This window comes from Bombina bombina, chromosome 4, assembly GCF_027579735.1.
Source record: "Bombina bombina isolate aBomBom1 chromosome 4, aBomBom1.pri, whole genome shotgun sequence".
In the NCBI taxonomy this organism is placed as follows: domain Eukaryota; kingdom Metazoa; phylum Chordata; class Amphibia; order Anura; family Bombinatoridae; genus Bombina; species Bombina bombina.
Genome location: NC_069502.1, coordinates 537691305 through 537719087, shown reverse-complemented (window position 1 = coordinate 537719087; position 27783 = coordinate 537691305). Strand labels below are relative to the sequence as shown.

Below are 27783 nucleotides of genomic sequence, written 5' to 3'. Positions count from 1 at the left end.
TGAACACATTGTTATCTATATGGCCCACATGAACTAGCAGTCACCTGTTGTGAAAAGCAAATATGAAAGCATGTGATTAAGAGGCTGTCAATAGAGCCTTTGAAACAGGTAGACATATAGAGATATTAATCTAACAATGTTGGTTGTGCAAAGCTGGAGAATGGGATTATCTATCTTTTTAAACAATAACAATTTTTGTGTAGACTGTCAATTTAATTGTTTCAATATATATTGCAAACTTATGGTGATAATGATTTAATTCAGTACATAATTCCTTAGTACTAAGTATAAGAATTGCCTGATATTACCTCTTTCAGCTTTACAATGATGTCACAAATCTGCCTCAGCCTTATACACAGAGCATCCATGTGGTACATTATTGTATCATCGTCTGTCAGAGCCACCCCTGCGCATTGATAATCATGCTGGTGATCTAAGGTTTAAAAAAAATAAAAAAAATATTATAATAATATATAAAAATTAAAATCAAATTATTTTTCTAGTCCTATCTTCAATGGTCTTTTTAAAATTTGGCTAAATAATAAAATGAATAAACCAGTATTTGGTACGCTACAAAGTCAAATGCTAACTGTTGGCACAACTGTGAAACTCAATGCTATATAACACAAACACTATGTTAAACAGAGATAAGGGGGAAAAAATATATAATTACTGTTTTTTATGGAGAAAAAACGCATGTATTGTTTAAAAAAAACACACCCTACTCTCTCGCACAAACATCATAACATATTCGCAATAGCACTAACCCGACATGAAAATATGAATATTTCATTTTCCAATGTTAATTACGTAACAGAATATGTTCTATTTATTCATAAATAAATAATTCTACATATAGCTGCTGTTTTTTTAAACAAATATATACAATATGTATATCTATATATATATATATATATATATATATATATATATATACACACACAATATGGATTATATATAGGAATATCTATTTCTAAATACTTAAAACATATTATGCTATGTACAGAATATTGGAATGAAATAGTTACAGTAAATACATAGTTAAAGTGATGGTAAACTCAATTAATTTACAACAACATATTTACATTAGTATGTTTACAAATTACTAAACCGCATTATCCGTTTTTTATATTTATATGCATTTTATTGAAAATTGTAATTATCTTCTATAAACTTGTTGCGCCGCATCTCTCCGCCTCGCTCCGCCCCTCTTATCTTTCTCTAACACTATTCTGTGCTTTGTCCTGTCTCCACCCTCTCTTCACGTCAGAGTGTTCGCTCGCTTCCGATATCCTAATTTTTAACGCATGCGCATTGGTTTGCATGAAAAGTAAACATTGACTCGTGACATTCAATGTTTACTTTTTCACTGCGATAGCAAAATTTGTGTGTATCGGGTGCATTACAGATATCTAAAAAATAAATTATAATCGAAACGATATAGAACTAAAGATTTGGGAATAAAAGAATTAAACCTATATACTTCAACAATGTACTTACTGGCACTGCTCAAAGTAAAGAATGTATTGTATACTAATAGTATACGATACAGGGCTTACTTTAGCGTGCCGTGTGGAAAATAATATAACACGCATGCGTCACATATAACTTGCACGCGCAAAATCTTCTAAGGATTTATAGGCTGTTGATTGGTCCTTACGATCGTAGGAATTGCTCGTTAAGGCACATGCACAAATAAATGGTATTGCAGGAAGCCTGTCTGGCGACAGGATTGATCATTGGACACACAAATGAAAAATTGATGTGACGTCACGGTGGGCTGGCGATTTTACGGAACAGATATATTCTTTATTATTAAATTGTAAGTAAATGGCTAAATCATGTTTAAATGGAAATTTCGTTTGAAGCTGTAATAAAAATCGAAAATATTGATAAAATATTATGCCTATATTGAGTTTACCATCCCTTTAAAGTTTTTTAGATATGAATATTGCATAAATATGCTTTTACGTGTTTTGATCTACTTAACGGGAAAAGGCTCCAATGTACTTACAGTAATTAATGTTTTTATATATTTATATGTCTGTAAATACATAAATACACATATAAATACATTAAAAAAAAAATAAAAATATATATATATATATATATATATATATATATGTATATATACACACATACATGTTTAGATATGTATATATCTCAATGTTAAAGTCCCTTTCCTGTTTTTTTTTTCGAACAACCCGAGATCTTATATCTATGCATAACATATAACATATAACATGTTTCACCCTATGCTTGACTTTATCAAGATCAAGATTGAAAAAGCCCAGCATAGGGTGAAAGATGTTGATGGTATACAGGCTGAACATTTGTGACTACTAACACACAGGCAGAAATCTACGGATCCAGTGTCTAATCTTTTAAACATCGTGGAACATTTAAAAATAACCCGGGTTATAATATATGCTCTATACAACACTACTTGCGTGCTATCAGCACTAAGTGCAAGGAGACTTTGTGTTGCAATCTTTTAAGGTTGCTATTACTTTTGGAAAAGTTCTTTTGTATCCAATCCAGCCCTTAACCGGAACCGCTACATAGCTGATCAGAGCTGTGACGTAAGGTAAGGTCACGGGATCACCAGAGAGGAGCCACACAACACGTCAAACACACGCTTGAAAAACTGCGGTAAGAAACAGGAGGTAGGAGCATAGCTCATGCAGGCTCATCTCCCTGTGAGGAAATAAAATTTAAAGCTACATACTCCAAGAAGTGGAGGGCATACCTGAATATCCTGGGAGGAAAGTATTAGATGTAAATCTACTCATTACTACATACGCCAAGAGGTGGATGAGATCTGTAAGGCACCCCTCGCTACACCGGACCTACTTGTCCTAGTATCTGAATACCCCTTTCAGTGCGGCAACTTACCTCATTAGATTGAGGTGAATTCTGGTAAGGGGATCTACATTACTAAAGAATACCTAAGAGAATATTTAAGTGGACATTTACTAATCCTGCATTATCTTTTGCACTTGATATTCTACAAGACTGTATAACCACGGTCTTTTACTATTTATTATTTATTTTTATAACCTTATCCATACAGTTACTTTTTTGTATGTTTTATGTATGTTTATTGTCTTAGATGAGGAATATTTAAGCACTGTTATATTCTTGTACACATTTTTAACCTTTATATTTGCTGGGGAGTTTCCCACTACCCACTAATGTATTTGTTCTTTAATGGCTGCTAAAGATTTTCTTCCCCCTGAACAGCGCAACTTTGAGTCCTGCTTGTTTACAGATCAGTTCCCTTACCTGTTACATTTTACTTGTATGCACATATATATATATATATATATATATATATACACTGAATGTATATATATATATATATATATATATATATGTGCTGTATACACACATGTGTATTTACAGTATATATATATATATATATATATATATATACTGTGTATATATATAGCTGAATGTGCTGTATATATATATATATATATATATATATATATATATATATCTTGATGTCTGGTGGAGGGGGTCATAATCCCTCATGACATTAAAGTAACATGAAACCCAAAATTTTTCTTTCAGCATTCAGATAGAGAATACAATTTTAAACAGCATTCCAATTAACTTCTATTACCAATCAGCAGCAGCTGAGCCTATTTAGATATGCATTCTAACAAAGGATATGAAGAGAATGAAGCAAATTAGATAACAGAAGTAAATTGTAAATTGGTTTAAAATAGTATGCTTTTTCTAAATCATGAAAGAAAAAATTTGGGTTTCATGTCCCTGTTCATGCACACAATTGCCCATAATGCACTGTCATGCAAAACCTCTTTTACATCAACCCCACAAACACATAAATGAGTATATAGGCATTTAATATATAACAATCTGGGAAATTAGATGTGTTGGTTATTTAGCAAATTAGAGTGATTTTGCTTTACTAGTACAATGATTTCAGATACAGGGTTTATGTATAGTTACAGGGACCTGGTCTAACATCAGGAATTTAGTGTACATACAATTGAATTTACTGCCTGAGCTCTTAGATAAATTAAAGCAAAGCGGTGACTGTGCAAAGTTTGAAGTTAAACTGAATATAATTTCCCAATGCAGAAAGCACTAAATGTATAGGTGAGCATTATCAATAGGAGTGACAGTTTTTAATAAAATAATTTATTAGTCTAATCATTGCCTTATTATACAATTTGAAAAACATTTACAATACATGCATGTTCCTACACAGGTCACCTATACAAACATGCATTTGAAGTTAAAATCAATTTAAAACAGATGTAAGCTACAAAAACACTATCGGCTAGATTACGAGTTGTGCGTTAGGCTTAAAAAGCAGCGTTAAGAGGTCCTAACGCTGCTTTTTAACGCCCGCTGGTATTACGAGTCTTGAAGGTACAGGCTCACCGCTTACTTTTTTGGCCAGACTTGGAAATACCGCAAATCCACTTACGTAAATTGCATATCCTATTTTTCCATGGGACTTGCATAGCGCCGGTATTACGAGTCTGCCAAAAAGTGAGCGGTACACCCTCTCCTATCAAGACTGGTACCGCATTTTAAAGTCAGTAGTTAAGAGTTTTACACTACAAAGCCGTAGCATAAAACGCTTAACTAAAGTGCTAAAAAGTACACTAACACCCATAAACTACCTATTAACCCCTAAACCAAGGCCCTCCCGCATCGCAAACACTTTTAATTTTTTTTTAACCCCTAATCTGCCGAACCGGACATCGCCGCCACTATAATAAATATATTAACCCCTAAACCGCCGCACTCCCGCCTAGCAAACATTAGTTAAATATTATTAACCCCTAATCTGCTGTCCCAAACATCGCCGACACCTACTTACATTTATTAACCCCTAATCTGCCACCCCCAACGTCGCCGCCACTATACTAAAGTTATTAACCCCTAAATCTAAGTCTAACCCTAACCCTAACCCTAACACCCCCTAACTTAAATATAATTAAAAGAAATCAAAATAAATATTCCTATCATTAACTACATTATTCAGATTTAAAACTAAATACTTACCTATAAAATAAACCCTAAGCTAGCTACAATATAACTAATAGTTACATTGTAGCTAGCTTAGGGTTTATTTTTATTTTACAGGCAAGTTTGTATTTAACTAGGTAGAAGAGTTACTAAATAGTTATTAGCTATTTAATAACTACCTAGCTAAAATAAATACAAAAGTACCTGTAAAATAAAACCTAACCTAAATTACAATTACACCTTACACTACACTATAATTAAATTAATTCCCTAAATTAAATACAATTAAATAAAATTAGCTAAAGTACCAAAAAAAAACCCCACTATATAACAGAAAATAATAAACAAATTACAAGATTTTTAAACTAATTACACCTAATCTAATCCCCCTAACAAAAAAAAAAAGCCCCCCCAAAATAAAAAAGCCCTACCCTACACTAAATTACAAATAGCCAAGGGGGCGAAGCCGGCAGCCAAAGCAACAGGACGTGCTGCATGAGAGCTCCTGACTTTTGTTTATGTTTTTTTAAGATTAAAGGCTAAAATCTAACAATATTTGTGACCCATCTATAAAATAATTATGGCAATATAAGTTATTGATAATGATTTGGAAGCTGGAATGTACAATCTGCTAGCATTCTAATCTTTTACCCCTGACTGGGATCGCATGGCTGTTTTGGAGGCCTAGATCGCTGAATACACCCTCATTAACAGCACGGAAGGAGTCACTTGAGTCATAGCTGTTTTGGGAGCCAGTTGAACCTTCAATATGGAAGATATTTCCACTACACTGATTGCTCTCTGTACGAAGCTATAGGAATCACTCCTCAGAGAATTGGACTCCCTACCTCAGATCACCCGCACTAAATACACCATGCCGCCAGAGGCAACAAGGGACACTGAACCTACAAACTACACTAGCCCTAAACATTCCATATGCTTACCCCAAATTATCAAGGGGATCTCCTGATAGATCTACTTAGACCAGAGGATACTGCCCCTACCACAATCTCCTACCCGCAGAGAGAAGAAGCTGTGATCCAGGAGCGGAACCTTGCTCCTAAAGATAATTACCAACCTAGCCAGATGACAGAAGCAGTTAACGGAGCAGATACTTGCGGCGAGATATGGGAGGAGGACCGAAATATAGCACTGGCAAGATCGATACAGAAGAGAGAGACAACTGCTGACCTACCTGGTACTGGTCTGGGGGCTTACCCTGGAAAGTCCCGGCCTTCTGATCGCAACGGAGGGGATTTGAGACCTTCGAGACTTGAGTCACGTGGAGTCCCACTACAGCATTCCACCTATGCTCTAAATGCAGGTCCATATATACCCAGAAATACTCGCAATAATGAGATAGTCCTGGACCTAGCTGCTGCTCCTAGGATCAAGTCACTACTCACCCTGCTTAGTCCCCATAACGGTAACGAAACGGGTATACTTCATAGGGGTCATAAATCTTTAGAATCTTATTGCTCCATATCGGCTATGCCTGCCCGGCCCCTAACAGAGAACAATTTTAGAAATCTCCTACCTTGGCCATCCGGTGTGGGATAGGTACTGTGTTCTATGAGGGACTACAGGGGAGATGATTATTGTAAGCCATTGTGTTCCCTGACACCCGGATTCCCTCTATGCTTTAAGACTTTCTGTGTTCTTTTATTTTGCAGTATTTTTAACAGTCAGTAATGCTTACTGAGATACTCAACTTCATGAAGGTTTTGAATCTAGCTGTGCTTGGTCCTTATCTTTATGTTCTATGTTTAAAGTGCTAGGTCTAGTATACAATATGTATCCTATAAGACTAATCTCGTACCCTAATTGTTATTACATAAAGTTTTAACCCAGTTAATTTTGAAAATAGCTTAATGTTTAAGGATTCTGAATTAGGCTACTTACTCCTTTATATATCTTCTATTACATTCTTACTCCAAGCCGCCATATTGACAGGGAAACTATCGCCCAGATTTAGAGTTTGGCGGTAGCGGTCAAAACCAGCGTTAGAGGCTCCTAACGCTGGTTTTTACAGCCCGCTGGTATTTGGAGTCAGTCAGGAAAGGGTCTAACGCTCACTTTCCAGCCGCGACTTTTCCATACCGCAGATCCCCTTACGTCAATTGCGTATCCTATCTTTTCAATGGGATCTTTCTAACGCCGGTATTTAGAGTCTTGGCTGAAGTGAGCGTTAGAAATCTAACGACAAAACTCCAGCCGCAGCAAAAAGTCAGGAGTTAAGAGCTTTCTGGGCTAACGCCGGTTCATAAAGCTCTTGACTACTGTGCTCTAAAGTACACTAACACCCATAAACTACCTATGTACCCCTAAACCGAGGTCCCCCCACATCGCCGCCACTCTATTAACATTTTTTAACCCCTAATCTGCCGACCGCACACCGCCGCCACCTACGTTATCCCTATGTGCCCCTAACACCGCCGACCCCTATATTATATTTATTAACCCCTAATCTGCCGTCCCCAATGTCGCCTCCACCTGCCTACACTTATTAACCCCTAATCTGCCGACCGGACCTCACCGCTACTATAATAAATGTATTAACCCCTAATCGGCCTCACTCCCGCCTCACTAACCCTATAATAAATAGTATTAACCCCTAATCTTCCCTCCCTAACATCGCCGACACCTAACTTCAAGCATTAACCCCTAATCTGCCGACCGGACCTCACCGCTACTCTAATAAATTTTTTAACCCCTAAAGCTAATTCTAACCCTAACCCTAACACCCCCCTAAGTTAAATATAATTTAAATCTAACGAAATTAATTAACTCTTATTAAATAAATTATTCCTATTTAAAGCTAAATACTTACCTGTAAAATAAACCCTGATATAGCTACAATATAAATTATTATTATATTGTAGCTATTTTAGGATTAATATTTATTTTACAGGCAACTTTGTAATTATTTTAACCAGGTACAATAACTATTAAATAGTTAAGAACTATTTAATAGCTACCTAGTTAAAATAATTACAAAATTACCTGTAAAATAAATCCTAACCTAAGTTACAATTAAACCTAACACTACACTATCAATAAACTAATTAAATAAAATACCTACAATTATCTACAATTAAACCTAACACTACACTATCAATAAATTAATTAAATACAATTAAATAAACTAACTAAAGTACAAAAAATAAAAAAGAACTAAGTTACAAAAAATAAAAAAATATTTACAAACATTAGAAAAATATTACAACAATTTTAAACTAATTACACCTACTCTAAGCCCCCTAATAAAATAACAAAGACCCCCAAAATAAAAAAAATGCCCTACCCTATTCTAAAATTAAAATAGAAAAGCTCATTTACCTTACCAGCCCTTAAAAGGGCCCTTTGCGGGGCATGCCCCAAAGAATTCAGCTCTTTTGCCTGTAAAAAAACCCCATACAATACCCCCCCCAACATTACAACCCACCACCCACATACCCCTAATCTAACCCAAACCCCCCTTAAATAAACCTAACACTAAGCCCCTGAAGATCTCCCTACCTTGTCTTCACCACACCGGGTCCCGATCTGTCCAGAAGAGCCTCCGAAGTCTTGATCCAAGCCCAAGCAGGGGCTGAAGAGTGACGTCCATCCTCCGGCTGAAGTCTTGATCCAAGCGGTGGCTGAAGAATTCCATCTTCGGGCAGAAGAGTAGATCCGGATCGGCAAACATCTTCATCCAAGCCACATCTTCTATGTTCTTCCATCCGATGACGAGCGGCTCCATCTTGAAGACCTCCAGCGCGGATCCATCCTCTTCTTCCGACGACTAGACGACGAATGAAGGTTCCTTTAAGGGAAGTCATCCAAGATGGCGTCCCTCGAATTCCGATTGGCTGATAGGATTCTATCAGCCAATCGTAATTAAGGTAGGAAAATTCTGATTGGCTGATGGAATCAGCCAATCAGATTCAAGTTCAATCCGATTGGCTGATCCAATCAGCCAATCAGATTGAGCTCGCATTCTATTGGCTGTTCCGATCAGCCAATAGAATGTGAGCTCAATCTGATTGGCTGATTGGATCATCCAATCGGATTGAACTTGAATCTGATTGGCTGATTCCATCAGCCAATCAGAATTTTCCTACCTTAATTCCGATTGGCTGATAGAATCCTATCAGCCAATCGGAATTCGAGGGACGCCATCTTGGATGACGTCCCTTAAAGGAACCTTCATTCTTCGTCTAGTCATCGGAAGAAGAGGATGGATCCGCGCTGGAGGTCTTGAAGATCAGCCGCTCGTCATTGGATGGAAGAACATAGAAGATGCCGCCTGGATGAAGATGTTTGCCGGTCCGGATGTCCTCTTCTGCCCGCTTGGATCAAGACTTCAGCCGGTAGCTGGCGGCGACGTTGTGGGGGGCAGATTAGGGGTTAATAAATATAATATAGGGGTCGGCGGCATTAGGGGCAGCAGATTAGGTGTACATAACTATAATGTAGGTTGCGGCGGTGTACGGAGCGGCAGATTAGGGGTTAAAAATAATATGCAGGGGTCAGCGATAGCGGGGGCGGCAGATTAGGGGTTAATAAGTGTAAGGCTAGGGGTGTTTAGACTCGGGGTACATGTTAGGGTGTTAGGTGCAGACTTAGGAAGTGTTTCCCCATAGGAAACAATGGGGCTGCGTTAGGAGCTGAACGCTGCTTTTTTGCAGGTGTTAGGTTTTTTTTCAGCTCAAACTGTCCCATTGTTTCCTATGGGGGAATCGTGCACGAGCACGTTTTTGAAGCTGGCCGCGTCCGTAAGCACCGCTGGTATTGAGAGTTGCAGTGGCGGTAAATTATGCTCTACGCTCCCTTTTTGGAGCCTAACGCACTGAAAACGCAGCCATTCTGTAAACTCTAAATACCAGCGGTATTTAAAAGGTGCGGCCAAAAAAAGCACGCGTAGCTAACGCACCCCTTCTAACGCAAAACTCCAAATCTAGGCCTATGTCAGGTATAATTCTGTTCTCAATTAGTATAGTGCTTAGGTTCCTATCTAATTTAGTATATACCTATGGAGTGGCTCCCTTATGATGTACTAATATACCTATTTCATATGAGTCCCAAGGCCTTATTTCTTATGTACTAGCTATATTTCTATATTAATTGTATTATACAGCCTATGTTAAGCCAGTGAGGTGAACTTTATATCCTTTGTTCTGGGGCATAGGGCCCGTGCCCCTAGGACAGAATTTTATTACACTGGTTGGCTCCATGTTTCATAGTTGGACATCCCCTAATACAGTTACTATAAGGTCTAAGAGTTTAGCTCCAAATTATACATAGCACTTATATACCATTGTTAGATACTCACTATAGATAGTTGGTCACCTAGTTATAACAAATGTCTTGAATACTTTAATAGTCCTGTTATTCTGTACGGATCAAACCTAGTCCTCTAAGGTAATTACTAAGGGTTCATTGAGCAGGGTCGATCAAGATATTTTTACATGTACTATTCTTACTGATCAGTGTATTCCTAGCTATCTCAGTGTCTACACATATATTTTGACTCTAACACTCGCATGGGTGTAGGGTGCTGATGGCATAGATTTGCTAGGGCGGTTCTTAGACATGTATGTTTTGGCTAAGCTTTTATCACATATATATATATTTATCTTTGGAAGCCTATAACTGTAACAAAATCTGGTATAGATATAATATGTGTTATTGTTGTTTGCTTCACTACTAGGTTTTACACTCCAATAGTGTCATACGCATTTGCCTTACTATGTTTGGGGTCCTTTTGCACTGCTATTATATCAGAATCTTAGGTGTGTCCGGAACTTAAATCTGGGATATGTGCAGGGGGTTTGTATTCTACCTATTTTATAATATTAACTAAGCTTCTTGCACAATCTAAGAAATTACGCTAGTTTCTGCAAATATTATAGTACTATTTCAGTCCTTCTAGCCTCAAGTGTATCCCTTCTACTTAGCCAAGATAATGGTATGGTCCTTTGTATCTTTTCTTTAGTGAATAAAAAAAATAAGGTATCTCCCCTCATCCTTTCCCACTCTATGTGATAGAGTGGGTCATATCCAATGTCCTTTCCCGTCTCCACCCAGTGGTGGCAACTTCCCCTGAGGGGAGATATAATTTAGATACAATTTAGACACAATTTATATACATCTTATATCCCTTTATCATTCTAGTTGACTGTTAACTTGGTCCCGGATAGGTAACACAGCCCAGTGAACGTCTCATGTCGTCAAAACTTGATGCAGAGATCTTCTATCTTCTCGCAATAAGTTATTTACTCTTTCCTGCCAAATCATACATATCTTTATTTTTGCTGCCAGCTTTACATTTTCAAATTTATAATGACTCTTTATTTTTGCCTCCAGCCTTACATCTTTGAATTTATGATGGCTCCCCCCCCCAGCTCCCCTATTTCCCTCTTTTCCCTATCCCTCCTTCACCCCTTTGGTCCCCACCCATTACCCATTAGTTCCCCCCCTTCCTGACACCATTGAGCTTATCTCTTAAGCAAAGGAAAATGGATCCTGTGGAAAATTTATTTTCTTTTTTACATATCAGCCAAATAATTTATTTATCAAAGATACCTCATTTCAATGACCACGTCAAATCCAAGTTATCGATAGACCTTGAAGTGTAGATAACTCTCTATCTATATTGAAGTGAAGCGAATGGATCTACAAAAGATTTATTGCACCATTTCTACTATTTCTATATTAGGTGTACACATGGGTCTACTCACTTATTTTTCTTTGGATGGTGTTGGTTTAGTGATGAGTTAAAGTCACATGTTGACAGAAGTATAAAATGTTATTCATAATGGTTGAAACTTATTTGGCAATTTGTTTTTGTTATATATAGTTAATGTTCTATACCTTACCAAGCCCATAAGTGGCTATAGTTTTTATTCAAATTTCATGTGATATATTTACCGTTCTTTGTTAAAAATAAAAAAACTGAGATTCATCAGTTGAGGTCCAAGAGTGGCCTCCTTTTGTTCGTGAATATTCTCTGTAATGCCACAATGTTGTACTGGGAGACCCGAGAGTGGCCTCTTAGATCATTTAGAGGGTAGACAGTTAGCATGGCACATTGACTATTCAATTTTATTCATATGCATTGTTACTCAAATATGTTTCAGTTATTTTGTACAACTCCTCATTTGCTCCCTATTTGAGATTATATGTATGGAAACTATGTATTCGAGTTGATTTAACTGTTATACATTCTATTTGTGCCTCACAATGATTCTCAATAAAAATTATTGGAAAAAAAAAAAACATTACAAATAGCCCTTAAAAGGGTCTTTTGCAGGGCATTGCCCCAAAGTAATCAGCTCTTTTACCTGTAAAAAAAATTACAAATCCCCCCAACATTAAAACCTACCACCCACACAACCAACCCTACTCTAAAACCCACACAATACCCCCTTAAGAAAACCTAACACTAACCCCTTGAAGATCACTTTACCGGGAGAAGTCTTCATCCAACCAGGCCGAAGTCCTCAACAAAGCCGGGAGAAGTCTTCATCCAAGCCGGGCAGAAGTCTTCATCCAGACGGCATCTTCTATCTTCATCCATCCGGCGCGGAGCGGGTCCATCTTCAAGACATCCGACACGGAGCATCCTCTTCATCCGACGGCTAACACTGAATGAAGGTTCCTTTAAATGACATCATCCAAGATGGCGTCCCTTCAAATCCGTTTGGCTGATAGAATCTTGGATGACATCATTTAAAGGAACCTTCATTCAGTGTTAGCCGTCGGATGAAGAGGATGCTCCGCGTCGGATGTCTTGAAGATGGACCTGCTCCGTGCCGGATGGATGAAGATAGAAGATGCCGTCTGGATGAAGACTTCTGCCCGTCTGGAGGACCACTTCACCCGGCTTGGATGAAGAGTTCTCCTGGCTTCGTTGAAGACTTCGGCCCGGTTGGATGAAGACTTCTCCCGGTAAGGTGATCTTCAAGGGGTTAGTGTTAGGTTTTTTAAGGGGGTATTGGGTGGGTTTAAGAGTAGGGTTGGTTGTGTGGGTTTTAATGTTGGAGGGGGATTTGTAATTTTTTTACAGGTAAAAGAGCTGATTACTTTGGGGCAATGCCCCGCAAAAGGCCCTTTTAAGGGCTATTTGTAATTTAGTGTAGGGTAGGGCTTTTTTATTTTGTTAGATGTAATTAGTTTAAAAATTTTGTAATTTGTTTATTATTTTCTGTTATTTAGTGTTTGTTTGTTTTTGGTACTTTAGCTAATTTTATTTAATTGTATTTAATTGTTGTTAATTTAGTTAATTTAATTATAGTGTAGTGTTAGGTGTAATTGTAACTTAGGTTAGGTTTTATTTTTTACAGGTACTTTTGTATTTATTTTAGCTAGGTAGTTATTAAATAGTTAATAACTATTTAGTAACTATTCTACCTAGTTAAAATAAATACAAACTTTGCCTGTAAAATAAAAATAAACCCTAAGCTGGATACAATGTAACTATTAGTTATATTGTAGCTAGCTTATGGTTTATTTTATAGGTAAGTATTTAGTTTTAAATAGGAATAATTTAGTTAATGATAGGAATATTTATTTTGATTTCTTTTAATTACATTTAAGTTAGGGGGTGTTAGGTTTAGGGGTTAATAACTTTAATATAGTGGCTGCGACGTTGGGGGCAGCAGATTAGGGGTTAATAAATGTAGGTAGGTGGCGGCGATGTTAGGGCCGGCAGATTAGGGGTTAATAATATTTAACTAATGTTTGCGAGGCGGGAGTGCGGCGGTTTAGGGGTTAATATGTTTATTATAGTGGTAGCGACATTGGGGGCGGCAGATTAGGGGTTAATAAGGGTAGGTAGGTAGGTGGCGGCGACATTGGGGGCGGTAGAGTAGTGTTTAATAAATATAATGTAGGGTTCGGCGATATTGGTGGCAGCAGATTAGGGGTTCATAAGTATAATGTAGGTGGCGGCGGTGTCCGGAGCGGCAGATTAGGGGTTAGTAAATATAATTTAGGTGGCGGCGATGTCAGGGGTAGCAGATTAGGGTTAATAAGTGTAAGATTAGGGGTGTTTAGACTCGGGGTTCATGTTAGGGTGTTAGGTGTAAACATACATTTTATTTCCCCATAGGAATCAATGGGGCTGCGTTAGTGAGTTATACGCTGCTTTGTTGCAGGTGTTAGACTTTTTTTCAGCCGTCTCTCCCCGTTGACTCCTATGGGGAAATCGTGCACGAGCACGTTACACCAGCTCACCGCTGACTTAAGCAGCGCTGGTATTGGAGTGAGATTTGGAGGAAAATTTTGCTCAACGCTCACAGTTTCTGAAAACTCGTAATACCAGCTGGTAAGTGAGCAGTGAGGGAAAACTGCTCGTTAGCACCGCACAGCCTCTAACGCAAAACTCGTAATCTAGCCGATTGTTTATGGCAATGTTATTTTGTGTTTAGTTAACACAAACCTCAGAAATACTATTTTATAATGAGACAGGAAAGTGGTGGATTATAAAGAACAATATAATGTATTTTCTGAGGTAAAACATGAGTCAATCTCTTCACAAGGTTTATTCAGATATTTACAAGTAGAGATCCAAGCGATTGTTGCATATATATTAAATGTCTTTATGACTTTAACCAGCATCTTAACAGTTAATACTGCACCTGATTAAAGTCACCAATACACTTTTTGTGTGTGTGTGAGATTTTTTTTCAAGCAATATGAGAATCATTGGGGTCAGTGAGTGAATGGATCTGCTTAAAAGTCGCACACAGTCTCACAGCTGCAGAATAATAACCTCCGCTCTGATCCATGTCACACAGTAGGTGCTGGAACATGGCTCTAGCCTCAGCCTGCCCTAACAAATGACCATAGGGTTTAGCTAAAATACCTAGTGCTGCTTACCTGCATTCAGCCACTAACAGTGACACTCTCAGCCTGCCCTAACAACTGACCATAGGGTTTAGCTAACATACCTAGTGCTGCTTACCTGCATTCAGCCACTAACAGTGACACTCTCAGCCTGCCCTAACAACTGACCATAGGGTTTAGCTAACATACCCAGTGCTGCTTATCTGCATTCAGCCACTAACAGTGACACTCTCAGCCTGCCCTAACAAATGACCATAGGGTTTAGCTAACATACCTAGTGCTGCTTACCTGCATTCAGTCACTAACAGTGACACTCTCAGCCTGCCCTAACAAATGATCATAGGGTTTAGCTAACATACCTAGTGCTGCTTATCTGCATTCAGTCACTAACAGTGACACTCTCAGCCTGCCCTAACAAATTATCATAGGGTTTAGCTAACATACCTAGTCCTGCTTATCTGCATTCAGCCACTAACAGTGACACTCTCAGCCTGCCCTAACAAATGACCATAGGGTTTAGCTAACATACCTAGTGCTGCTTATCTGCATTCAGTCACTAACAGTGACACTCTCAGCCTGCCCTAACAACTGACCATAGGGTTTAGCTAACATACCTAGTCCTGCTTATCTGCATTCAGCCACTAACAGTGACACTCTCAACCTGCCCTAACAAATGACCATAGGGTTTAGCTAACATACATAGTGCTGCTTACCTGCATTCAGTCACTAACAGTGACACTCAGAAGCTAGAGAAGGAAGAAGCCTTGACATGGACTTGCTATGCTTGACAGCGAAGGCAGCAGCTGCTACTGTCCCATCTCTTGTGCAGTTCTGGGCAGGAGCTCCGCCCTCCACCTCTAATTTGTTGGTATTTGCTGCATGGCATTCTGGAACATGTAGTCTCCAGCTATTTAGCATAGAAAGAGCCTAGAAACACTGGATTAATGGTGTTCTGGCACTGTAAGCGGTCCGGGCCCTTACCAGTCCAGGACCCCTGACTGGAGTCACAACTTTCACCCCCTGATGGCAGCATAAAAGTTTGTTTGTTTTTGCTAAAGCTCCCCCCCCCCCCCTCCAAGGGGACCCAGTCGCAGTTACGACGGCTGCACCCCTGGTAGTTCTGCCCCTGTCACAGGCTAAATCAGCTATTTCAAATGCCGAAATAAGGGTAAACAAGCTACTTGTAAACAATTTAATACACTTTAACAGGTAAAATAAATCATTTGGAACAAATTAAAGGGGATACAATTTTGGGGTAAACTGTCCCTCGAAAACGGTTACTCTACAAGCAGGAAATGCTTTTCTGCAGATGTAAAAGTTTAAATTTACACTATTTAGGTGGAAAAGACTTCAAATTCACAATTTTCAATAACAAATTAGCAATGTCCCTGACGATAGATTCCTGTATCAGTCAATAAGTTTACAAGCTTCACTTTTTCTTCTTGGCCAGTTATGACCGCATTAAAGAGTACATTTTTGCGCTGCTACTTGCTTGTAGCAGTAACACTAGTTAAGTTAAAGCTGCTTTACAGCTGCTCCTCTGCTGACCTAAAGATGTTCATAGGAAATAGAGGAAAAATAGATTTCCATTCAAACTAATTTTGAATGAGCCTCTTAACCCCTTAAGGGCAAGGCCATTTTTCCATTTCTTTCCCTTAAGGACCAGGGCTATTTTTACATTTCTGTGGTGTTTGTGTTTAGCTGTAATTTTCCTCTTACTCATTTACTGTACCCACACATATTATATACCGTTTTTCTTGCCACTAAATGGACTTTCTAAAGATACCATTATTTTCATCATATCTCATAATTTACTATTAAAAATATTATAAAATATGAGGAAAAAATGGAAAAAACACACTTTTTCTAACTTTGATCCCCAAAATCTGTTACCAAAAAATACCCATGCTAAATAGTTTCTAAATTTTGTCCTGAGTTTAGAAATACCCAATGTTAACATGTTCTTTGCTTTTTTTGCAAGTTATAAGGCCATAAATACAAGTAGCACTTTGCTATTTCAAAACCACTTTTTTTCAAAATGAGCGCTAGTTACATTGGAACCCTGATATCTGTCAGGAATACCTGAATATCCCTTGACATGTATATATTTTTTTTTTAGAAGACATCCCAAAGTATTGATCTAGGCCCATTTTGGTATATTTCATGCCACCATTTCACCGCCAAATGCGATCAAATAAAAACAAATGTTCACTTTTTCACAAACAACTTATGCTAAATGCCACTGCGCACCACACGTGTTTTATGCCCAGCAGTGAAGGGGTTAATTAGGGAGCATGTAGGGAGCTTGTAGAGTTAATTTTAGCTTTAGTGTAGTGTAGTAGACAACCCAAAGTATTGATCTAGGCCCATTTTGGAATATTTAATGCCACCATTTCACCGCCAAATGCGATCAAATTTAAAAAAAAAAACTTTTTCACAATTTTAGGTTTCTCACTGAAATTATTTACAAACAGCTTGTGCAATTATGGCATGAATGGTTGTAAATGCTTCTCTGGGATCCCCTTTGTTCAGAAATAGCAGACATATATGGCTTTGGCGATGGTTTTTGGTAACTAGAAGGCTGCTAAATGCCGCTGCACATCACACGTGTCTAGCAGTGAAGGGGTTAATTAGGGATCTTGTAGGGAGCTTGCAGGGTTAATTTTAGCTTTAGTGTAGAGATCAGCCTCCCACCTGACACATCAGAACCCCTGATCCCTCCCAAACAGCTCTCTTCCCTCCCCCACCCCACAATTGTCCCCGCGATCTTAAGAACTGGCAGAAAGTCTGCCAGTACTAAAATAAAAGGTATCTTTTATTTTTTAAGCATATTTACATATGCTGCTGTGTAGGATCACCCTTAGTCCCAAACCTCCCTGATCACCCCCCAAACAGCTCTCTAACCCTCCCCCTCTACATTATTGGGAGCCATCTTGGGTACTGGTAGCTGTCTGCCAGTACCCAGTTTACAAAAAAAAAATATTTTTCCCCCACTTTTCTGTAGTGTAGCTTCCCCCCCCCCAAACACTAAACCCCCACCCCCTCCCAGATCACTTAGATTATTTATATTAAAATGTTTATTCCCCCTCTCTCCCTCTAAATTTAAACAAACTGTTCCATAGTGTAATGGTTCCCACCCACTCCCTCCCTGTGCACGCGCCCGCCTCCCCCGTGCACGCGCCCGCCCCCCAGCTACCCCGCCCACCTCTGCACTCAGCAAGCCATCGATGGCCGCCCACCCGCCTCGGCTCCCACCCACCAACGATTGCGGCCATCGATGTCCGGTGCAGAGAGAGCCACAGAGTGGCTTTCTCTGCATCGGATGGGGAAAAATGTTATTGCAGTGATGCCTCGATATCGAGGCATCACTGCATTAACCGGAAAGCGGCTGGAAGCTATCAGGATCGCTTCCAGCCGCTTTCAACCCCAACGTCGTACAGGGTACGTCGCTGGTCTTTAAAGACCAGTTTGTGCAAGTAGTACCCTGTACGACGTATATCGTTAAGGGGTTAATGAATATGATCAAAAACTATTTTTATTCTATACACATGCCTATTATAAACTCTTTGCTCCATCAAAAATGTTACTGTATATACACACACAAACATATATATATATATATATATATATATATATACACACACACTATAATTGCATTTATAATATCCGTTGCCGTCGGCAGTTGCACACGCATCCTCAAAGGAATGTTGGCAGTGCGTGCAGCCAAAATAATTCACCTGGATGCAGCGAAAGTGAATTATTTCACTACCCTGCCATTTTCGGAATCCACCGGGATGCAGGGAAGGCAAACGGAGCATTACAAAGAAAAAAAAATAAACGCCCGCAATAAGTATGAGAAAAAAATAAACCGCACGCAATAAGTATGAAAAAAACACACAATAAGTATTTAAAAAAAAAAAATAATCTAATGCTAAACTACCAATAGCCCTTAAAAGGGCTTTTTTTGTAGGGCATTGCCCGAAGTTAAACAGCTTTTTTACATTAAAAATAAACAAATTCTCCCCTAACAGTAAAACCCCCCACCCACCAAACCCCCCAAAATAAAATAAAAATCTAACACTAATAAACCTAAACTAACCATTGCCCCTAAAGGGGCATTTGTATGGGCATTGCCCTTAAAAGGGCAATCAGCTCTTTTTCACTGCCCTTAAAAAAAATAGTATATATATATATATATATATATACACATATACACACACACATATATACACATATACACAGTTTGGTTGGTATCGCACTCCAACTCGCCTTGAGTTATAGTACCAGGGTGCAGAAGCTATACACAAAAGAAATCCAATTGTCCCAGTCTCTGGATTTTAAAAACAGCAACCTTTATTCTGTGATGTTTTGTGGTATTCACCCCTTCCTCAGACCACTGGCTGAATTAGCTAATCCAGCCAGCTAGTTGGGAGAACGGCTTGCATGCCGTCGTGAGCGATGATGATCGCCACTGATTTATAATATTTTTGTCTTGAGAAAGGCCCAGGTTGGGGCCGATACGTCAACAATCAACTTGTTTATAACCTTTATAGAAATAAACTTTTTACCTTGTATCTATGCTTCTGCAAACTGCACCCTTATTTCAGTTATTTTGACAGAATTGCATTTTAGCCAATCAGTGCTCACTCCAGGGTAACTTCAAGTGCATGAGCTCAATGTTATCTATAAGAAACACATGAACTAATGCCCTCTAGTGGTCAAAATGCATTCAGATTAGAGGCAGTCTTCAAGGTCTAAGAAATTAGCATATGAACCTCCTAGGTTTAGCTTTCACTAAGAATACCAAGAGAACAAAGCAAAATTGGTGATAAAAGTAAATTGAAAAGTTGTTTCATGATTTAAATAGGGAATGTAATTTTAAAGGTTTTTTTGTACTATTGTGTGAGCTCCTGATGAACACAAATGTACTTTAATTTATTAAAACCATAAGTACTTATTAGACTTTCAAGCAATGTTAAAGTATTTTGTTAATGGTAAATTGTTGCAGTGAAGAATTAATATTTGAGGGCACCGCAGATTACTAAAGAACATGTGTGAAGTTTTCTTTAGACACAATACAAGTATTTTATGTCACAATCTGTTTTAGCAATTAGTTTGATTTTCTTTTCTTTATTATTCAAATCTATCAGCTATTCTGTGGGATTATGCAAATGCAGACTAATAATTGGATGCCCTTTTTTGTTTTGCTAACTCCATTTCAAGATAAAAGCAAACAGACAGTGGATTTATTGAATAAGGATCTGTTGTAGCTCAGATGGACACATAAGAGGTCAAGTGGAAGAAATGTTGATTTCATAGAGTCTGGAGTTTTGGACCGGAAAGTAAAACAATTCCGATTAATTTAAAAAAGAAAAAAAAAAAAAAACACACAACACATGAGAGAGAGCATGATGATAAAAAAAAAACATAATATATAACGACAAACATAGACAGCAGTTAAAGGGGCATTAACTGGAGACAACGGATTAACTTCTCACTGAAAGTGTCTCCTTACGGGCAAGAGGTTACTCATATAGTATAGGTACTGTATGTAGAATATAAGATATGTGTATATCATAATTGTATATAAACTAGATATGTGAATATTTAACACAATAAACTATACTGAATTAAAGGCAGCAATTTGGTAGTATAGTTTAATAACTGAATTGACTAAAGTTTAAAGTTCATTTTTAATCTGTAAACCCTAGGAATACATCCACAATCATTTGTGGGAATAAATGGATGTTCTAAGTGAGCCCTAAGTGGTGGTGTTTTTTTTCCATTGCCATGTATTAGTGATCCCTCTCTTGACCTTGGGTTTCTACCCTATATGGTTCTTGGAGACACCCCTGTTCATAATTATTCATGAACATATTTCATTGCAGAGAAAGGCCTGAATACGCTGACATTAAAGGGATACTAAACCCAGGTTTTTTTTTCATGATTCAGACAGAGCATGCGATTTTAAGCAACTTTCTAATTTACTCCTATTATCAATTTTTCTTCATTCTCTTGGTATCTTTATTTGAAAAAGCAGAAATGTAAAGCTTAAGAGCCAGCCCATTTTTGCTTCAGCACCTGGGTAGCAATTGCTGATTGATGGTTAAATGTAGCCACCAATCAGCAAGTACTACCCAGGTCTGAACCAAAAATGGGCCAGCTCCTAACCTTACAATTCTGCTTTTTTAAATAAAGATAGCAAGATAACGAAGACAAATTGATAATAGGAGTAAATTAGAAAGTTGCTTAAAATTACTACCTCTGTCTGAATCATGAAAGAAAAAAAAAATGGTTTAGGATCACTTTAATGTTATGTCCTAACACTTTACTTTTTCTTAACTACACAATGGTCACATTTTTCTCAATGGTTTCTGCATTACAATTCTAAGTATATAAAAATATAGATACCATAGCTCGATGATACTGAGGGTGGTTTTTTCATGTAGACCTTGCTAGATTTCACAGTGTTGAGGGAGGAAAGTTTTCCAGGGACAGTGGAAATGGAGCTGAATGATGAGTATCTGTTTGTACCACGTCCTCCTCCTACCAACCAGTCACGTAACTGATACACAGCTTCCTGAAAGGACGCATACACTGCCAAGCAAGACTGTATCCTGCATTGGAGCAATGGGAAAATAAAACAGGTAAATAGCAGTAACAGAAAAATGACACAACATATACATCAAATCAATAAATGACAGGAACGGATAGGGTTACAAAGCTTTATAAGGGATTATGCAGACAATTTGCATAGTTATGGGTGGTGTTTGTACATACTGTAGATGGAATCTTCAAGATATAAAGAGGCGTTGCAAAAACTAATCCAAAATTACTATTAAATACGTTTGTATAACATAATTTAAAGAAAACTATATTATCTTTTTCAAAATTGGTCCTTGTTTGAAACAGACTTTTTAAATCTTTCATGCTGTTCTGAACAAATTCTTTGCATTCGTCACCACTCAGGCCTGTAACTACAGGGGTCTCACAGACAGGGACTGCAGCATTAGTGTCACCTAATGAGGGCCTTGTGGGCCCCCACCTGCATCAAGTCTGGCCAACTGTTTTCCTCCCAGCAAAACAGGACAGTTGCCTTTAAAAATATATTTTTGCAAAGATGGCCGTCACGGTGTTGCTGTACAGAAAAACCTGCCATCATATTTGTACAGGAAGGCTGTGCAGGTGCATATCTTATGTTTTGGACTAACCAAGGAACAAAGATGACTCCCAATCACACTGAAGCTTAATGCATCAATGTTTATAGCACTATGGAATATGTTGGAGCTCTACAAATACATTTTAAAAAAAATACTAAAATGTATAAAATTTTTGTAATTTGTAATACATTTTTAAAATATGGTCTATATAGCATGAAATGTTACATCCTTTGCCTTCCCCATAATATATTTTAAAATGTGCTAAAATAAAGATATTTTTCTTTTTAATATTTAATAACTAACCAAAAATACGTAGTGTAAGGGAATAGTGGCAGAGGACACATTACATTGGCAATAAGCTTGTAAGTACACTACACAGAAGGATATTTTTTTTTAGCTTAGTCTTAGCTTTGTATTATGTATTTAATAGAATTAATTAAATAGAATGTAATCTAGCTAAAATTCCACATACCATATTGTTACCATCATTTTCATATCTTTACTCACCGGGCATATACGTTGCTGTTTTTAATGATTTCCAACTTGAATTTTTCCTTTTTAATTTGTTTTTCATCCTGTGTTGCTACTAATGGATTAATCTCGTCTTCGCTGGTCTCCATGTACTCTCTTATTTTATCCCAGAGCTTGTCTTCTGATTCACTATATGTCATGGCTTCTCGCAGGAATGTTCGGCAATTTTGGGCTAGCTGATTTGACACCTAAGCCAAACATACAATTAATAGGCTGAATTCTTATGGCTAGGAATATCCACTGTTCTTTTGATATTTTATTTTTTACAAAGTTATGATGTTCCAATGGGCATGAAAGCTACTTACTGCCCATCCATTCCAGTGGTGTACAGGACAAAAATGCTGGGATTATAGTGTTTTGCAAAATATAAATCACAAAAATGGTTGTGAAGCACTGTTTAGGCGTGAGTTAAACCTAAGTCATCTAACAATTCCTTATAGTCAGAGGCTAAGAGTACCAGCCATACCAGAAATCCTTTCAATAGAAAAATGATTTGCCTGAACATGTTATCAGATTATTGGTTATCTAATTCTCACTACAAGATCAACTTTCCTTCTTTGACCCTATGGAACAAATTCTTTATATTCATTGACCCAAAATGTATTTTTAAACTGTTCAAGATTTACTTTTAAAGGGGCAGTCTACTTGAAATATTTTATTGTTTAAAAAAAGATAGATAATCCCTTTATTACCCATTCCCCAGTTTTGCATAACCAACACAGTTATATTAATATACTTTTTACCTCTGTGATTACCTTGTATCTAAGCATTTGCAGACTGCCCCCTTAACTCAGTGCTTTTGACAGACATGCAATTCATCCAATCAGTGCTGACTTCTAAATAACTCCACGGGAATGAGCACAATGTTATTTATATGACACACATGAACTAGCACTGTCTAACTGTGAAAAACTGTAAAAGTTCACTGAGATAGGAGGAGGTTTTCAACGGTTTAGAAATCAGTTTGAGCCTACCGAGGTTTAGCTTTCAAAAAAATAATAATACCAACAGAATAAAGCAAATGTGATGATAAAAGTAAATTGGAAAGTTGTTTAAAATTGCATGCCCTATCTGAACCATTAAACTGTAATTTTGATTATACTGTCCCTTTAAATAATAGTTTCTATTTTTTTTTTAAATATATATACGATTTATTTCAGGTCATACATATAATGTAGCATCATAGATTCTATTTTAACTTTTAAGAAAGAAAAAAATAGTTCAGACCAGTTCTGGATCCCAGTTTCTTACACGTGTTAAGCTCAGTCAGTAGTTAAAGTGAGGAAGTAACAACTATTCATCAATATAAACATAAAATATTGAGCTATATCTATAAATAACCCTACAGCCCATGTGGTTCAAATTCAGAAACAATTTTTTTTTTTTTGTCAGTCACTTAAAATAATCTTTGTAATGTTAAGCCCCAGTAAACAACAAGGAAATACATTAATCAAGTCTTGACAGGTCAATAAGCTCATAAGTTAATAAACAATGTTAAAAGTACCATACGAGTGCACTTTTAAGGCTTACTAATTTAAAATTCGCTCCATTTAGGGGAAAAGTCACTGAAAGGGATTTTTTTTAGAACAATCATAAAACAATAGGAACAAGCAAGGTCTCCTACCATCTTGTAAAAATCTGAAATTAATAAGCTGAATAGGAGCAAACAGAAGCTTTTGAAGAGAATATCTAAATGAAAAACTTATATTAACATAAAAATAAATAACATCTGTCTTTTCCAAAGTGTTGTGGAAATAGCTTGTAAAGATTGTGTAAAAAATAAAGTTAAATGCTATAAGTAACAGGCTTAAGTAAACAGAAAAATATATGCCAACATGATAGCTCAGGAGGAAGAGAAGAAAACAATGTAAAAAATGTCTCTCCTTGGCATAAACATATTGTGCTAGATTACAAGTGTTGCGCTAATGTGTTGAAATATCGAGCCTGCACTAACTTGCATGCGTATTACAAGTTGAAAGTAAACAAGACCGAACAAGCACAAACAAAATTTGCGCTCATCGGGTGAGAGCGACTGAAGTCCTCACGTAAAGGATTAGGGCTGAAATTAAACCTAAAGCATGTAAAAAGTCCAACTTTGAACATCGCACCTAGTAGAAAAATTTTTTATATATATATATACACACACACAGAATTTTATATAGGTAAAGAGATATACAGATATATATATATATAGAAATATATATTTAAAAATACTTAGAACATATTCCATTTTGTGAAGAACATTGGAATGTGAAATATTTACAGTAAATACACAGTATAACATATGTTATAACGTATAAATATGAATATTGCATTAATATGCTTTTACATGTTTTCATCTACTTAACTGCAAAGGGCTCCAATGCACTCATATATATGCCTTTATATGTATACATATGTACAGTATTTATGTTAACAATGAAATAAAATAGAGAGCTCTGGTCGCTCAAACATGCATCAGTATGAAAATCAATTCATCAGAAAAAAAAGTCCCCACAATATGAAACAGCCTTTTGAGAAATGTCATATAGGATTCATATATAAATATCTATTTATGTGTGTATGTATATGTCACGAATACCTCAGGATTTAGCTGCTAAGGGGTTAATTCTGTTTAGTTTGTGAACTAAAAACAGTTATTTGTTTTTCAAGAAGAAATGTGTCTTGTGTTTGTGTTTTCTTTGATGTGCCAGAACCCCTCATAAATAGTTTCTAAGACCCCTTCCTCCAAATGATATTGTGTTCTCTAAAGTCAGCCAAAGGTACTTAAAGTTTATTGGCTGTTGTAAAATATGGGGGGTTTCCCTTGCAAGCCCCTGCTGAGTGAGTGATGTCAGGCAACCTGATCTATGGAAAGAAGGTATAAGGATCTGGTGTTTTAACAATGAAAGGGTCATTCTTACAAGGGGAGCTGTTCTACAGAGTAAGGACCCAATTGCTTCATGCCAGTCCCCAGGCGCAGATCTTCAGGCTAGTAAAGTATTCAATCTGTTTTTCTCTTTTTTTATTTTAACCTGTTTGCTTGTGTGTAATTTTATTTGTAACAACTTTTTATTAATAATGCATTGTGCATAATATTTTTGGCATAATAAATAATTCCTTTATTAAGTTTGGCCTTTGTCTAATAATTGAACCACGTTACTGAAAGAGACTGGAATATTAGAACTGTATAATTTAGGTGATTTTCTGCTAAATTGTATTCAGAGAGCTAATGTGTAAGTCTGGGTTTTTTCTTAGGAATTTCCCTTTAATAAATTATAAGTGGTGGCAGCTTAGATATTGTAGTTAGTTTAGTGTGGGTGGCATTAAAGGAGAGTTTTGGGCATTTCTTTTACGTCTAGTACAGACTGGAGAGTGTTGTGTTAACCCTCGCACCCACTGAACTAAATCACAAGCTTGTCTGGTGTGGCTAGATTGTGACATATTAGTGAGAGTAGAAGAGGTCTGATAACCCTTCCTGTGCCAAATAAGTGACTGGCGCAGGGTTGGATAACACTGGTTCGTCACAGTATATATATATATATATATATATATATATATATATATATATATATATATATATATATATATATATATATACACAGTAGGTTTATGATTAAGGCCTGACGGCCGAAACATGTCAGACCACTCATTCTGTGAGAGCTGCTAACTTGCGTTTTTAACCGAATATGAAATAAAGGAACTTTGCTCTTAACACACCTTTGTGCTGGCTGGATCTTCGTTTTTTCTTTTACACAGTATATATATATATATATATATATATATATACTGTATATACACACACATATATTTTTTCTTTTATTGTATTGTTTCTCCATTGTACTGTTATCCTTGTACCCATGCCCAGCGCTGCAGAATCTGTTGGCGCTTTATAAAGAATAATAATAAATAATAATAATATATACACACATATATATATATATATACACATACACACACACACTGTATATATATATATATATATATATATATATACATACACACACACACATATATACACACACACTATATATACATATATCTGTACATAAACACACATATACATACATACACACACTATATATACATATATCTGTACATACATACACATATACATACATACACACACACACACCGTATATATACATACACACACTATATATACATATATCTGTACATACACACACACACACATATATATATATATATATATATATATATATATATATATGCACATACATACATACTTACACACACACACATATTTAGACATGTATATGTATGTATTCCCTTTGCCTGCCTTTTTTCCTAACACCTGAGCCCTCATATCTTTAAACCCGTATATTTTTTATTATGTAGTGTTATAATGAGTGTACTTTATAATATATTTTTGATGTGTTTTGTCAAAACAGTTAATCAGAGCTCCGAGGACACAATATTCTGACGAGTGTTAACTTCAATTGTGCGCAAACGATCAAGTTTACTTTCAACTTGTAATCCGAGCGCAACACCCAACGCGTGAAAACACTCGTAGTATGACCCTATGTTTGTACATTAAATTGAAGGACATTAGCTAATTAATAAACAGGTACAACTGCTGGCTTGTTATTGTTTACAGAGATGTATTGTAGCTGAAAATACCTTTGTGAGTAGCAGGCCCAGATATCCATTTTTGGCAAAAAGTCGAGACATGTTTTCCATTTGGCGGATGCCATTAAATAGGGCTGGTATGATGCTGTTTGTAAGACTTATTGGGTCATTGTCAGTTGCCAATGCATCCAGATGACGGTATAGTGCTTCCAAATACTTGACTCGATCCTTTGCTGCATTAGCTGCATCTGTAATACTAAGGAAAGGTTATAATTACTAGAAATATAATTATACAAGTCCTATAATTATTTTAATTAAAAGTTTTGTTTATCCTGTTGTTTTTTTATTCAATTAAAAGCATCTTTGCAATGTATGTTTCCATAAAGGTAACTGCTAAAGTAATACATTTTACCTTACAAGGGACATCCTGTATGACCATGAGTCATGTGCATATGCATTTATCTCCTGCCTGACTCACACAAGTCATCAATATTTTCTAACAATAACAACTTTTAGCAAAAGCATTTTTGCAAATAGGATTTCAATAGCATTTTAAAATAAGTTGGGGTACAGTTTTTTTATTATTGCCTATTTACCTTGGCAAAAATAGCTAAAGGCATAACTGATCCTTTACCACCTTTTTGAGCATTGGAAATCCCCCTCCCAGAATAATGGCTGA

At 36.8% G+C, this 27783-nt stretch overlaps 1 protein-coding gene across 1 annotated transcript in view; it reads right to left on the bottom strand.

The window, feature by feature from the left end:
• LOC128657631 (uncharacterized) overlaps positions 1 to 27783 on the bottom strand; it is a 524168-nt gene that overhangs the window by 461101 nt on the left and 35284 nt on the right. The window contains exons 6-9 of the mRNA XM_053712016.1: positions 27156 to 27360; positions 22512 to 22723; positions 21256 to 21461; positions 309 to 433 (exon numbers count right to left, since the gene is read on the bottom strand). Of these exons, the coding sequence (XP_053567991.1) occupies positions 309 to 433; positions 21256 to 21461; positions 22512 to 22723; positions 27156 to 27360 (748 nt within the window). The remainder of the gene's footprint in view (positions 1 to 308; positions 434 to 21255; positions 21462 to 22511; positions 22724 to 27155; positions 27361 to 27783) is intronic.